Source organism: Chrysemys picta, chromosome 12 (assembly GCF_011386835.1).
Source record: "Chrysemys picta bellii isolate R12L10 chromosome 12, ASM1138683v2, whole genome shotgun sequence".
Lineage (NCBI taxonomy): Eukaryota > Metazoa > Chordata > Testudines > Emydidae > Chrysemys > Chrysemys picta.
The window spans coordinates 42,307,960-42,320,657 of NC_088802.1; the positions used below are offsets into that span (position 1 = coordinate 42,307,960).

General features: G+C 54.8%; 1 protein-coding gene across 2 annotated transcripts in view; it reads left to right on the forward strand.

The window, feature by feature from the left end:
• The window catches only part of UNC13D (unc-13 homolog D), a 46,628-nt gene extending 36,572 nt beyond the window's left edge, over positions 1-10,056 (forward strand). For both annotated transcript variants that reach the window (XM_065562746.1, XM_065562745.1), the window contains 7 exons: positions 1,584-1,689; positions 1,785-1,856; positions 4,304-4,387; positions 5,244-5,364; positions 6,713-6,836; positions 7,717-7,922; positions 8,495-10,056. In XM_065562746.1, coding sequence (XP_065418818.1) covers positions 1,584-1,689; positions 1,785-1,856; positions 4,304-4,387; positions 5,244-5,364; positions 6,713-6,836; positions 7,717-7,922; positions 8,495-8,601 — 820 coding nt within the window. In that variant the 3' untranslated portion in view covers positions 8,602-10,056. The remainder of the gene's footprint in view (positions 1-1,583; positions 1,690-1,784; positions 1,857-4,303; positions 4,388-5,243; positions 5,365-6,712; positions 6,837-7,716; positions 7,923-8,494) is intronic.
• The last annotated feature ends 2,642 nt before the right edge of the window (positions 10,057-12,698 follow it).

Genomic DNA, 12,698 nt, shown 5'->3' on the forward strand with positions numbered 1-12,698 from the left:
AGCCGTGGGCTGGATGTGGGCGGGGGGGAGTGTTGGATCAGCACCATTAGCCTAGAGTCTATTGCTGTGGACCGGACCAATGGGTTCACTGCAGTCGTGGCTCTTTGCACACAGCAGCTCCCTGCAGGGTGCTTTCTCCGCTGCTATCATGTCTCTCTCCTCCAGGAACTATGCTACCTTATATAGAGCCTTCTATCCCTAAAGATCTCAAAGCACTCTGCAGACCACATATATGGAGATCCTTCCCCCACTGCTGAAATGCAACCACATCTGGGGTGGAATGCAGCAGCCTTTCTAGCCCAGAATCACTGCACACAACAGGCTTTTTGAGGGGGATTTCAGGCAAAGGGAATATACTAACCACAATGTCCCAGCCAGCTTACCACACCGGAAACACCCCTGCAGTTGTGAAGAATACCATGGGATCTTTGATCACCACAGAGCTCCGGGCCTTCGTTTTAAGTCTATACCCCCAGGATGCCGTCTCCAGCACCATGGTGCTTTCCACCACTGTACTGGGCTGTCAGCTCAACACTGAGCCGAGGGATAGAGTGCTACCTCCTCACTTACTGTCACTTCCCACCTGCCATGCTAACCTGAGAGACATTTATGGGGAGCTGTCATAACTTCGTGGCTAGCATTGGATATAAACTGGCTGTCAACAAGTTTAGGCTCAAAATTAGATGACGGTTTCTAACACTCAGAGAAGTGAAGTTCTGGAACAGCCTTCCCAGGGGAGCAGTGGGGGCAAAAAATGAACTGGTTTCAAGACGGAGCTTTAGAAGTTTATGGTGGGGATGGTATGATGAGACTGCCCACAATGGCATGTGCTGATCTGCAACTGCTAGTAGCAAATATCCCTAATGGCTGGTGATGGGACCCTAGATGGGGAGGGCTCTGAATTACTACAGAGAATTCTTTCCGAGGTGTTTGGCTGATGGGTCTTGCCCACGTGCTCAGGGTCTAACTGATCAGCATATTTGGGGTCGGGAAAGAATTTCCCCCCGGGTCAGATTGGCTGAGACCCTGGGGGGGTTTCACCTTCCTCTGCAGCGTGGGACATGGGTCACTTGGAGGTTTAAACTAGTTTAAACGGTGGATTTTCTGTAACTTGACATCTTTAAACCATGATTTGAGGACTTAGTAACTCATCCAGAGGTTAGGGGTCTATCACAGGAGTGGGTGAGTGAGCTTCTGTGGCCTGCAATGTGCAGGAGGTCAGACTAGATGATCATGATGGTCCCTTCTGGCCTGAAAGTGTATGAGCTGAGGCCATCACCCCAGTTCGCAGTGTATGGGCTATTACTGCACTAGATAGTTCTATTCTACTGCAGTGGAACCAGTCTGTGCTCCGCTTGCAATAGAAGTATGTCCCAATACACACACTGACACTTTTCACTTCTCCTCCTCCTTTCCTGGCCTGAGTTTCTCTTCACTTATGTCTTAGCTAAGACCAACAGCTTCATGTCTCCACTGAGGCATTAGGGTTTTCCAACCCGGGGACTGATAGTATCTGCTGTGCTGCACTGGCCTTTTTAGAACTCGCTGTGTGCTGCAATCCGCCTTTCCCCCACTCACTACAGCCTCCTGGAGCTGCTCTGGAACCACGTCCTGAATGAACTGACAGCTGCAGCCAACCAGCAGCAAAATTCCTCCAGGTACTACAAGAGGCTGAAGTTCGCCTTGCAGGTAGGTAGCACCTGGCAGCAGAGCATGGGGCAGAGGCCTGGCTTCGGGGGTCTCCATACAGCAAATAACTGTTCACTCCTCTCTGGTTCCCACAGAGCCTGGAGCTCTCCTTTCATGCTGAGGGCTGCGGGCTGCCAACGGACGCCCTGCACATGCCGGCATTCATGGTAAGACGCTCCTGCACCTGTCACAGCTGGCTCTAGCAGAGTGATCTCCCAGCCAAGGAGTCCCGATAGGAGGGAAGCTGCTGGAGTCCTAAGCTTTCATTGCACGCCCTAGTAAATCGCTAGCCCTTTCCCTTGCAGGGACAGAGCTCAGAATACGCCCCTCTCATCAGGGAGATATCTTAAAGGAGTGGTGGGAACTGAAGGCCATTGCGGAGAAGCTAAATGAATTCTTTGCATCAGTCTTTGCTGCAGAGGATGTAAGGGAGATCCCCCACACCTGAGCCATTCCTTTTAGGTCTGAGGAACTGTCCCAGATAGGTGTCAATAGAAGAACAAATGAATCAGTAATAAGTCACCAGGGCAGGATGGTATTATCCCAAGAGTTCTGAAGGAACTCAAATATGAAATTGCAGAACTACTAACTGGCATATGTAACCTATTGCTTAAATCAGCCTCTGTACCAGATAACTGGAGGGTAGCTAATGTAATGACAATTTTTTTAAAAAGACCCTAGAGGCGATCCTGGCAGTTACAGCCCAGTAAGCCTAACTTCAGTATCAGGCAAATTGGTTGAAACTACAGTAAAGAACAGAATTATCAGACACGCATAGATAAACGCAATACATTGGGGAAGAGCCAACACGGCTTTTTGTAAAGGGAAATCACGCCTCACCAATCTATTAGAATTCTTTGAGGGGGTCAACGAACATGTGGACAGGTGATCCAGTGGGTACAATGTACCTGGACTTTCAGAAAGCTTTTGACAAGGTCCCTCACCAAAGGCTCTTAAGCAAAATTGGGAGTCATGGAATAAGAGGGAAGATGCTCTCCTGGATCAGTAACTTGATAAAAGATAGGAAACAAATGGTAGGAATAAATGGTCAGTTTTCACTGTGGATGGAGGTAAATAGCAGAGTCCCCCAAGTTGCTGTACTGGGACCACTGCTTTTCAACATATTCATAAATGATCTGCAAAAGGGGATAACCAATAAGGTGGCAAAGTTTGTAGGTGATATAAAATTACTCAAGCTAGTTAAGTCTAAAGCTGACTGCGAAGAGCTAAAAAGGGACCTCACAAAACTGGGTCACGGGGCAAAAAAATGGCAGATGAAATTCAATGTTGATAAATGCAAAGTAATGCACACTGGAAAATAACTTCATCCCAACTATACATACAAAATGTTGGGGTCTAAATTAGCTGTTACCGCTCAAGAAGGGTCTTGGAGTCATCGTGGCTAGGTCTTTTAAAAACATCATCTCAGTGTGCAGCGGCAGTCAAAAAAGCTAACAAAATGTTAGGAACCATTAGGAAAGGGATAGATAATAAGAGAGAAAATATCAGAATGCCAATATAAATGCATGGTACACCCACACCTTGAATACTGCATGCAGTTCTGGTCTCCCCATCTCAAAAAGATGCATTAGAATTGGAAAAAGTATAGAGAAGAGCAACAAAAATGATTAGGAGTATGGAACAACTTCCATGTGAGGAGAGATTAAATATTGGGACTGTTCAGCTTAGATAAGAGACAACTAAAGTGGGATATGTTTGAGGTCTATACAATCATGACTGGTGTGGAGAAAGTGAATAAGGAAGTGTTATTTACCCTTCACATAACACAAAAACCAGGGGTCACCCTATGATATCAGTATGCAGCAGGTTTAAAACAAACAAAAGGAAGTACCTCTTCACACAATGCACAGTCGCCCTGTGGAACTTGCCGGGAAGGCTGTGATGAGGTTCAAAAAAGTTCATGGAGGGTAGGTCCATCAATGGCTATTAGCCAAGATGGTCAAGGATGCAACCCCACGCTCTGGGTGTCCCTAAAGCTCCAACTGCCAGAAGTGGGATTGGATGACCGTGGATGCATCACTCGACTGTTTGTTCTGTTCATTCCCTTTGAAGTGCCTGGCACAGGCCACTGTTGGAAGACAGGATACTGGGCTAGATGGACCATTGGTCTGACCCAGTATGGCCATTCTCATGTTAGAATAGTATCAGAGGGGTAGCCGTGTTAGTCTGAAACTGTAAAAAGCAACAGAGGGTCCAGTGGCACCTTTAAGACTAACAGAAGTATTGGGAGCATAAGCTTTCGTGGGTAAGAACCTCACTTCTTCAGATGCTCATGTTAGAATGTTTCCACTGAAATGTTCCCAAGGTGGCAGTGGTGGGGCAAGCGCCAATGAGCCTGCTAAGGCTCCCAGGGACTGTCTGCTCCTGCAGAGGTTGGCACGGTCATGGGAAGAGACTGCCCCTTGATCCCTTCCCGGCCTAAACTTCCTGGTGGCTTCTCACTGCTGCTGCTCTCCCTCTCGGGGACTTCGGGGTTCGAGTTCAGGTCTGAGAGTGCGGATGTGAGTGCTGATCTCTGCTGGCATGTGCGTATGTGCTGGCCTGAGTGTCTGACTGGATGTGTTTCTCCTCTCACCCACCCCCGTTCTCTCAGGATTTGGAGGAAGGGCTGAAGCTCCGCTCCACCACGAGCAGAAAACTCATCCAGAAATACTTCAGCGAGAGAATCCGAGAGCAGGTGAGAGCGTGCTGAGCCTGGCCTGGCCCTTCCCAATAAAGCCCCATTACCTTGCCCACCCCCATTGGGTTGTCCCCTCACTTCACTCCTCCATAGTCACAGGTAGGAAAGTGGTCATTGTAGGGTTAACTGGGCTACCTAGTGAATTATGGGATGGAGCCATGCATCACACCCACCCACCCACTTCCTTTTTAGTCAGTGGGAATCCTCCCCCCACCCCCAGTTGTGATTCAGTTAAATAAAGCAGCAGGTTACCAGCCTGCAGTCCTGTGATTGTGAGTAAACTTATTTTGTTGCATTGAACGGTCCCTTTACAAAACACGCCCCTTCTGTTTGTATTTCCTTGTATATGCTGGGCCTGACCATGTTATTCTCCTGTTACACTGCAATAAAACACCTGTGGCTGGCCCGTCTCAGCTGACTCGGGCTCACGGGCCCAGGCTGTGGGGCTATAAAACTGCAGTATAGACAAGCAAGTGGAACCAGGACTCTGGGACCCTCCTTTGTTGGCCAGCATGTGTGTTTTATTCTTGTCCTCTGCTCCCACAGTGCAGGATGGCAGGATCCACTGGGGATGGAGAAAGTGCTACTTTGCCATCCTGAGGGAGAGGGTGGGGTGACGGGGAAGGACAGGTGATTGGGAGTTTAGCAGATGAGACGGGAGAGGAGAGTCGCTCCCATGTCCACCTTTCACGTACCTAACCCCAGTACAGACATGTCGGGATCTCTTTCTCGTGGTGATGCCGGCTCTGGGTGCTGTACCCCGATAATGCACCTCTTATGCTCACCCCTTGGCAGCACCAGTGATTCACGTAACCGGCGAACTCTTGTTTCTGTTCTGCTCCTCGCGTCCCAGCTGGAGATCCGCTCCGAGAAGTACGGTGCAGTGACCATTAAAGCTCTTTACCGCCCCTCGGAACAAAAGCTCCGCGTTGAAGTGCTCAACGCTGTCAACCTCATCCCGCTGGACTCGAACGGTGAGAGCCCGTGGGCCGCGGAAACAGTCAGCACCAAGGTGCCGCTTGTGTCCTGCACAGCATCAGAGCTGGTGCATGCAGCCGGTGGCTCCAGGGTATGGGAGAGCACTGTCTGCGCAATGACGAAAGCATTGGCACATGGCCTAGAGGGGTCCCTTTGCGGTCAGCTGTGCACAGCGCTGAGTTGTGAGCCCGATACCCCAGGGAAGTTAGTCTGGTCATGACCCGTGAAATCCCCTGTTATCTGCAACATATGCCCGGAGCTCAGCACAGAGCCCAGCAGATTAAGCAGGGGGTCTGGCTCACTTCATAGAACCGATCCCTGTTTGTCTCCACTCCAGGTAACGTGTGGGGTGCACATACAGCAGGGGGGGTGGCATCAGACTAGCATACTCCAGAGCCACGTGCACACATCCCCTCTTACCTGGCCTGGATAATCTGGGGTGATCTCTAGGAAACAGACTGTAATTCATGCAGCCGTCCAGGAGAGGTCACTGCTACTTCACCTGACCGCAGTGGCAGCCCCGTTAGCTGATAATCCCACATAGCCAGGTTTAGCCCATTGATTGGAAGAATCCAGAAGCCGTGGGGACATGTGCCCCCAGCGGGGTTCGTGGAGGGGAAACTGACCTTCAGACCGGAAACTCTTGTGCTGCAGAAGCCCCAGAGAATCAATCCCGCACTCTGCCCCCTAGTTGTAGCCCCCGAGCGCCCTTGGAGGTTAGATCCATGGTGTGGGAGGGAGGGAGGGCGCAAAGCTGCTATTGCGTGGCTTTGCCACACCAGTGCAGAAGAAACAATCCCAGCAGCAGAAGAAACAATCCGAGGGAAACGGTGGGGGCGACGGACCTGTCTGGTTTTAAGATTAAGTTAGATAAGTTTATGGAGGGAATGGTTTAATGGTGAAATATAGTAGTCAAGGAATACCAAGCAATGGTAGGTAAATAGTATAATGGCTAACAGGGGTCAGGCTAGAGACTCTTGCCTATATGCTCGGGTTCTTACTGATCGCCATATTTGGGGTCGGGAAGGAATTTTCCTCCAGGGTAAATTGGCTGAGCCTCTGGAGGTTTTTCGCCTTCCTCCGCAGCATGGGGCAGGGATCACTAGCAGGAGGGTCTCTGCTGATTGAAGTCACTAAAACACAGGATTGGGGACTTCAACAGCAGAGTCCAGGGAAGGGGTAGGGACGGTTTTATGGCCTGCAGCATACAGGGGGTCAGACCAGATGATCATAATGGTCCCTTCTGACCTTAAAGTCTATGAGTCTATGAGCACTGCTCCTTGGGAGCGAGGGGATCCCCTGGCAGCCTTGTGCTCTCTCTCAGTCTCTCCTCCGCCCCCCTAGGCTCCAGCGACCCCTTTGTCCAGCTGACCCTGGAGCCGCGACACGAGTTCCCCGAGGTGGTGGCGCGCAATACCCAGTGCTGGAAGAACGAGCTCCACCCACTGTTCGACGAGGCCTTTGAATTGTATGTATGAGCAGCCATCCTGGCTGCGTCCCATCGCCTGCTCCCCAGTGGCCAGACCTTCCCTTCCCAACAGGGTCTGCTTGCGCCTCTGCTCACCAGGGGGGCAGATCCTGCACTGGGGCCTTCTGGGAAGAGAGCCGCATGCGCTCCAGATGTGCTTAGTGCAGTCACAGTTTAGGAGGGCTAAAACTCAGGCTTGTGTGTGCAAAGCCCCACTGGGTAGGGCGAGCCCAGCCTGGCCTGGAGCAGAGCGCTGGGCCTTCCCTGGCAGCTGAAATGAAACATACGCACAGTGCTTTTCTGTCTCTTGGTGGGGCCAGGCCAACATCTGCTAATGTGGAATGCTGGGGCTGCCTGCCTGAGCGGCTCCACGCCCTTGGCTGCCTGCTGAGAGGGGGTCGGGGAGACAGGGGGCACTAAACCAAATCAGCACGAAAATTAGAGGGGTGAGGTTCGGGAGGGCACATTGAACCAAATGGGAAATACCCAGTGCTGTGAGTACTGGAGCAGAGCCGATACTGAGCATGGGGTTCATTTGTTCTCTCCTGATTACCGGCCAGCCCCTGCTTATTCACAGGTGGGTTTATAAAGCACAGGACCCCCCCGGGTTCTCCAGCCATAGGCAAGTCACTCACGCTGAAGCTGTGACCGGCAGCAAGGCCCTACCTGCTCGCTATAACTACTCCAATTGGAAGCCCTTGGGGGCAGGGATGTCTGGGTTTGTAGCGCACCGAGCGCACTGGTGCTCTGGCACTATAAATAATTCCTGTTTGGCTTCCTCTGCCCTGATGCTAAGGGCAATCAAGTCTCTGCCTGTTGCTCCTGGCGGGTGGGCTGCCCTGTGCCTGAGAAGGCCTGTGCCTGTCTCTCTTCTCTGCAGTCTGGTCCCTCCCGAGAAATGCCAGCAGGCCGGCGCCTGCCTGCTGCTCACAGTGTTCGACTACGACAAGGTGGGAGCCAACGACCTGGAAGGAGAAGCCTTTTTCCCCCTCTGCAACGTGCCAGGACTGACCGGAGACGAGGAAGCGGCTGACCCAGCCCGGGTGTCCCAGACCCGGTTACCGCTGATGCACCCCAAACCCACTGGTAGCCTTGTCTTTGTCTCCAGATGCTCCCCTGCCCTCCCCTCCCTGAAGCTGCTTCCCTCGCTGTGCCATCTTGGGCCAGTGACTTAACCTCTCTGTGCTTGGCGTCCCCAGCTGTGCCACCAGACAATCCAGTCGCGAGCCCTTCTCCTGTGGCAGGGTGCTCACCTCGGATCTATGCTAGTGCCCTGTTATACTGAGCCTTGGGGCATGGACCCAGCTCTGTGCCGGCCTGTGGGGAGGGACTTAGACATGTCTCTGCTTTCTGATAGTGGGGGCCCATTGCAGATGGGGCATGCAGGGGCCCACCCCTGAGCACACCATAGTCTGTGCTCTAGTGTCACTTTAGGGCAGCTGTAGCTCTCGGCTCGGCCCCGAACTCTGCTACAGCTGAAGCTGTAGCCCCCTCAGCCATGTGCTTTGCTGTCGCTTGGAATCAGCCGTGGGGGCTGAATGTGGGTTTCCTAGGATGGATGCTTCCCTGGAAAGGGGAAGAAGAAGGGCTGGAAAGGGGAAGAAGAAGTCTCTCTGCTCCCCTTCTTTCTAACCCCTGCCTCTCTCGCCTCACCGCAGGGGACCCACTCCTGAAGCTGCTGGAGTCCAGAAAAGGGGACAAGGAGGCACAGGCCTTTGTGAAGCTGCGCAAGCAGCGGGCGAAGCAGTCCAAGGAGAGTGCGTGATGACAGCCGGGCAGGAACCGGGCCAGAGGGGAGCAGGCCTCAGCCCCAGTAGCAGGGTCCAAACCACCACGCCAGTTGCAAAGAACTCCATCCAATCCCAGCTCCCTTGGCAGCAAAGAGGCTCCCGCCGAGGAGGACCCTGGGGGGTGAAGCTAGGCTGCGGCAGTCTCTGGTCCCAGCTGTTTGTGGAATTGACCTGGCTTCAGGCCGAGGATGGGGGGAGCCCTGTGCTGCTTCCCATCACAACCCAGCATCAGCAACCTTGGCTAGTTGGCAGCAGCTTGTCAGGTGCCAGCAGGGTGTGCGATGTGCCCCGGCTGCGTTCCCCGCAGGCCATGCTGTACTCTGCTCTCCAGGTGGTGCAGGAGGGGAAAATGGGGAGAGGCCAAAAAAAAGCTGCAACCAACGCCATTGGGGAGCTGCTGTCTAAGCCGCACGGAGCGTGCAAGACTTCACTAGTGCTGGAGGGAGCAGAGCTGAAAGGATGGGAAGGGGAGAGCTGCTGTCAAGGGTAAGCGCAGGACTGTGTCCTCGTGCAGCTCCTGCGGCAGCCACAGTGGGGAAATCACTAGCGCTCCTGCTGCAGAACAGCGCCCCCTTGAATTCATCAAACCCAGACCCCGGCTCTGGGCAAGGGCTGGGCCCTCGGCTTGGGGCCAGGGCCTGGGACATCTGTGGTCTGCTCAGCTGCTGCAGGCAGGTGCAGAGCCGGCGCCCTGCGCCCTTTGCCTTAAAGGGACCGTGCCCAGGCCTACTTCTCTCCCATGTTTTAGTTACTGTTACAAATAACTAAACGTCTCATAGTGGAAATACTGGGGGGGGGGAGTGTTCATCTCATTGGATAGCTTCCCCTCTCTGCTACAAGGAAAAGTAGGTACCATACTGAGCTTTTAAATCGCTGGCCCCGGGGCAGCTGCTGCTTTTGTCCCTTCTGCAGCGCTTTAAGCAGGGTCCTTTGCCGCAGCAGTACTGGTGGCCACTTTTTACCGGTACACCATACCGGCCCACTTTCACCCCTACCTTCATCCGGTGATGGCAGGCAACTGGGTCAACGCCAGAGCGACCGAGAGGTGGGAGGAGTCGTCGTAATGGCCCAGATTCACGGAGCCTCTGCTCTCCTTTCGTCCCAGGAGGCTCGCACTACCTGGCAGGGTGTGGTGCTACACGTGCTCACTGTTGTCACTCCAGACATGGCCCACGCGTAAGTCCCTGCATCAGCGTGGCTTTGGGCTGCTCCATTCTGTACTCACTAGGGAAGTGGGGCACTCCAGCTAAGCCTACTTTAAGGTTCTCACAAATAAGCTATTCTTATTTAAAACAAAGCTACAGCCCTTTAACAGCTAACCCCCCGCTGTACGGTAACTGATGCAAGGACTGTAAGGGAATAAGTTTGTGATTGCAGATCAATGGTTCAACAAAAGTAAAAGCAATAAAGAGGAAACAGCCTCCAGTTAACCTGTGGAACTCTCTGCTGCTGGGGGGACAAAATTATATACACAAGTATGTGATGCATAAGCAGAGCAGGGATGGGTGCTAAAATGACTAGCCAGGTCAAGGGTGGGAGAAACGGGAGAATTTCCATTCCCTGGGCTAGGCTGACATTTTGATGTTTCCTTTTGTCCCGAATCAAAGTGCTCACAACAGTTCTGACAAATTCTATTTAGGAACTATCAACCCAACCATCCAGAAACCTACCTCAGCACCCCACCCCACCCCTATGGACATGTTTTATTTCTATATGGTCCAAGCACTTCATTGTGGTAGTGTAATTTTGACTTTTACATTTATTTAAAACAAACTCTAACCTAGTTCAGCACAGACGATTCAAAATGCTGCCACAGGGTTTTGTTAACTTTTCCGCAAACATTGACTAGCCTGCTGGGTTCCTGCCAAACGGTTCCATTGTGTACCACGGGCATGTTTGGCGGGAGGCACATTTTCAAGCAGCACCAGTGATCGGGGGCGGTTCTTTCCCACACAGCTGCCACACCGCAGCGAAGCCTGTTTGGTTACAGGCCTGAGAGACCTAAGCCCAAACTCATCCAACACCCCACTGGCTTCGGAGATGGAGGCTGCCGCTGCCCTGCGCTCGCTTCCAGAGGCTGGGGGACAGGAGCTGCAGCACAGAGACAGTGATCTGCCTTCCCTGCTCCAGGCAGCCATGAGCACACCCTGCAAGTCCTGAGGCCGAGCAGCTCGTGTCCTGGGGTGGGGGGGCTGCGTGGCTGTGATGAGGAGGTGGGAGCTGTAAAAGCAGCTCCCTGAGCCTGACCCTATGCAGGGTAGGCTATTGCTGTTCCACCAAGTACTAGGTGTGCCCCCTGCCCCACTAGTGCCAGTCCCACTCTGCCCCCTGCAGGCAGCTCTGTGCTGGGCAGGGGAGCCCACACTCTGGGCAGCAGATCTGAGTCCTTAACCCACTCCTGTAGGTCAGGCGAAACGCAGCGGCAGCCAGCTCCTTGCACCTACACCACCACAGCGCGATGCCCCAGGCCTCGGTCAGGGTCAGCCTGCCACAAACGCAGGGCTTGAGGTGCCTCCCACCTGCATCAGTGCAACTATTGTCTCAGTGGGGGCAAGGGCAGAATCAGGCTTCCTGTGATGTTGAAGTGCTGCATGGAACAGCTAGAACCCATATGGCGGGGGGGGGGGGCATGCTAAAATACATAGCTTGGGAGGGGGGGTGGGCAACAGCAAATTCCCTGTACACGCCTCTCCCCCAATCCTGGGCAGAAGCCTATGAGCCTATTGCATCGGGGCCTATGTAGGTACCCTGAAATACAGGTACAGGCCAGCAGTGGGAGCAGATTACTTAGGCCTCTGCTCTGGTGCAGACTTGTTGTTTCTAGGGTACCAGACACCCCCAGTTTGGCCTGCTGCCCCCCCCCCATGCTCCCCCATGAACCCTGGGGTTTAACCAGTCAGTGCTGTCACAAAAGCTGAAAACCACTTTCCTTGCTCCTGCCAGGAATCTGCTCCCCATTAGTAAAGTGCCAGGTGGGGTAGGGGGGTGTCAGCCCCAGCTGCCAATGCAGCGCCTGGGGGGGAGGAGCCAACACGGGGCACTGCTTGAGGCCCCTGGGCAGAGCCCTGCCTGTCTCCGGCAGATGGTGCAGTACAAAGCACTGAGTGGTGCTCAGCCTACCCCGGAGCTGGCTGACGGGCACAAGCTCAGCCCTGTAATTAGTCTCCTGTGGTGGCGCTCCTGGGCAGGGCTGCCGGGGGGCCGGTTTTTGACCAGCCTGTCCGGTACAGAAGGGACGTCCGGGTACCTGCAGTAACGGGCCTCTGCCACCGGGGGGGGGGGGGGGGAACTAGCTGCTGCTCTCCCCCCCCCCCCCACTTACTGGGGCGCGGGGAGAAGAGGGAGGCGGGCACTGTAACTTGTGTGATTGCCCCCCCCTCCCCAACTGTGCCCTGATTTCCCCAGCCCGTCACTCTGGGGACACACACCCAGTCCCTCGCTCCAGGGACGGGCACCCACTTCCCCGCTGTGCCCCGATTACCCCGACCCTCGCGCCAGGGCTGGGACCGACCCTCCCCACCCCGCTGCACCCCGAGTTCTCCAGTCCGGCCCCTCGCGCCCCACCCCATCCCCTGCTGTGCCCCAATTTCCCTCACCCCGCCCGGACCCTCGCGCCAGGGCTGGGACCGACCCTCCCCACCCCGCTGCACCCCGAGTTCTCCAGTCCGGCCCCTCGCGCCCCACCCCATCCCCTGCTGTGCCCCAATTTCCCTCACCCCGCCCGGCCCCTCGCTCCAGGGCCCGACCCTCCCCACCCCGCTGCACCCCGAGTTCTCCAGTCCGGCCCCTCGCGCCCCACCCCATCCCCTGCTGTGCCCCAATTCCCCTCACCCCGCCCGGACCCTCGCTCCAGGGCCCGACCCTCCCCACCCCGCTGCACCCCGAGTTCCCGGCCTCGCGCTCTGGGGAACCACCCCTCTCCCCCGCTGTGCACTAATTTCCGCCCCCCCCCCCGCCCCTCCAGGGCCTGACCCTACCCGCCCTCCCTGTGCCCCACTCCGCTGTGCCCCGCCTTTCCCGCCCCAGCCCCTCACTCCGGGGACTGCCCCCCTCCCCCCCGCTGTGTCCCAAT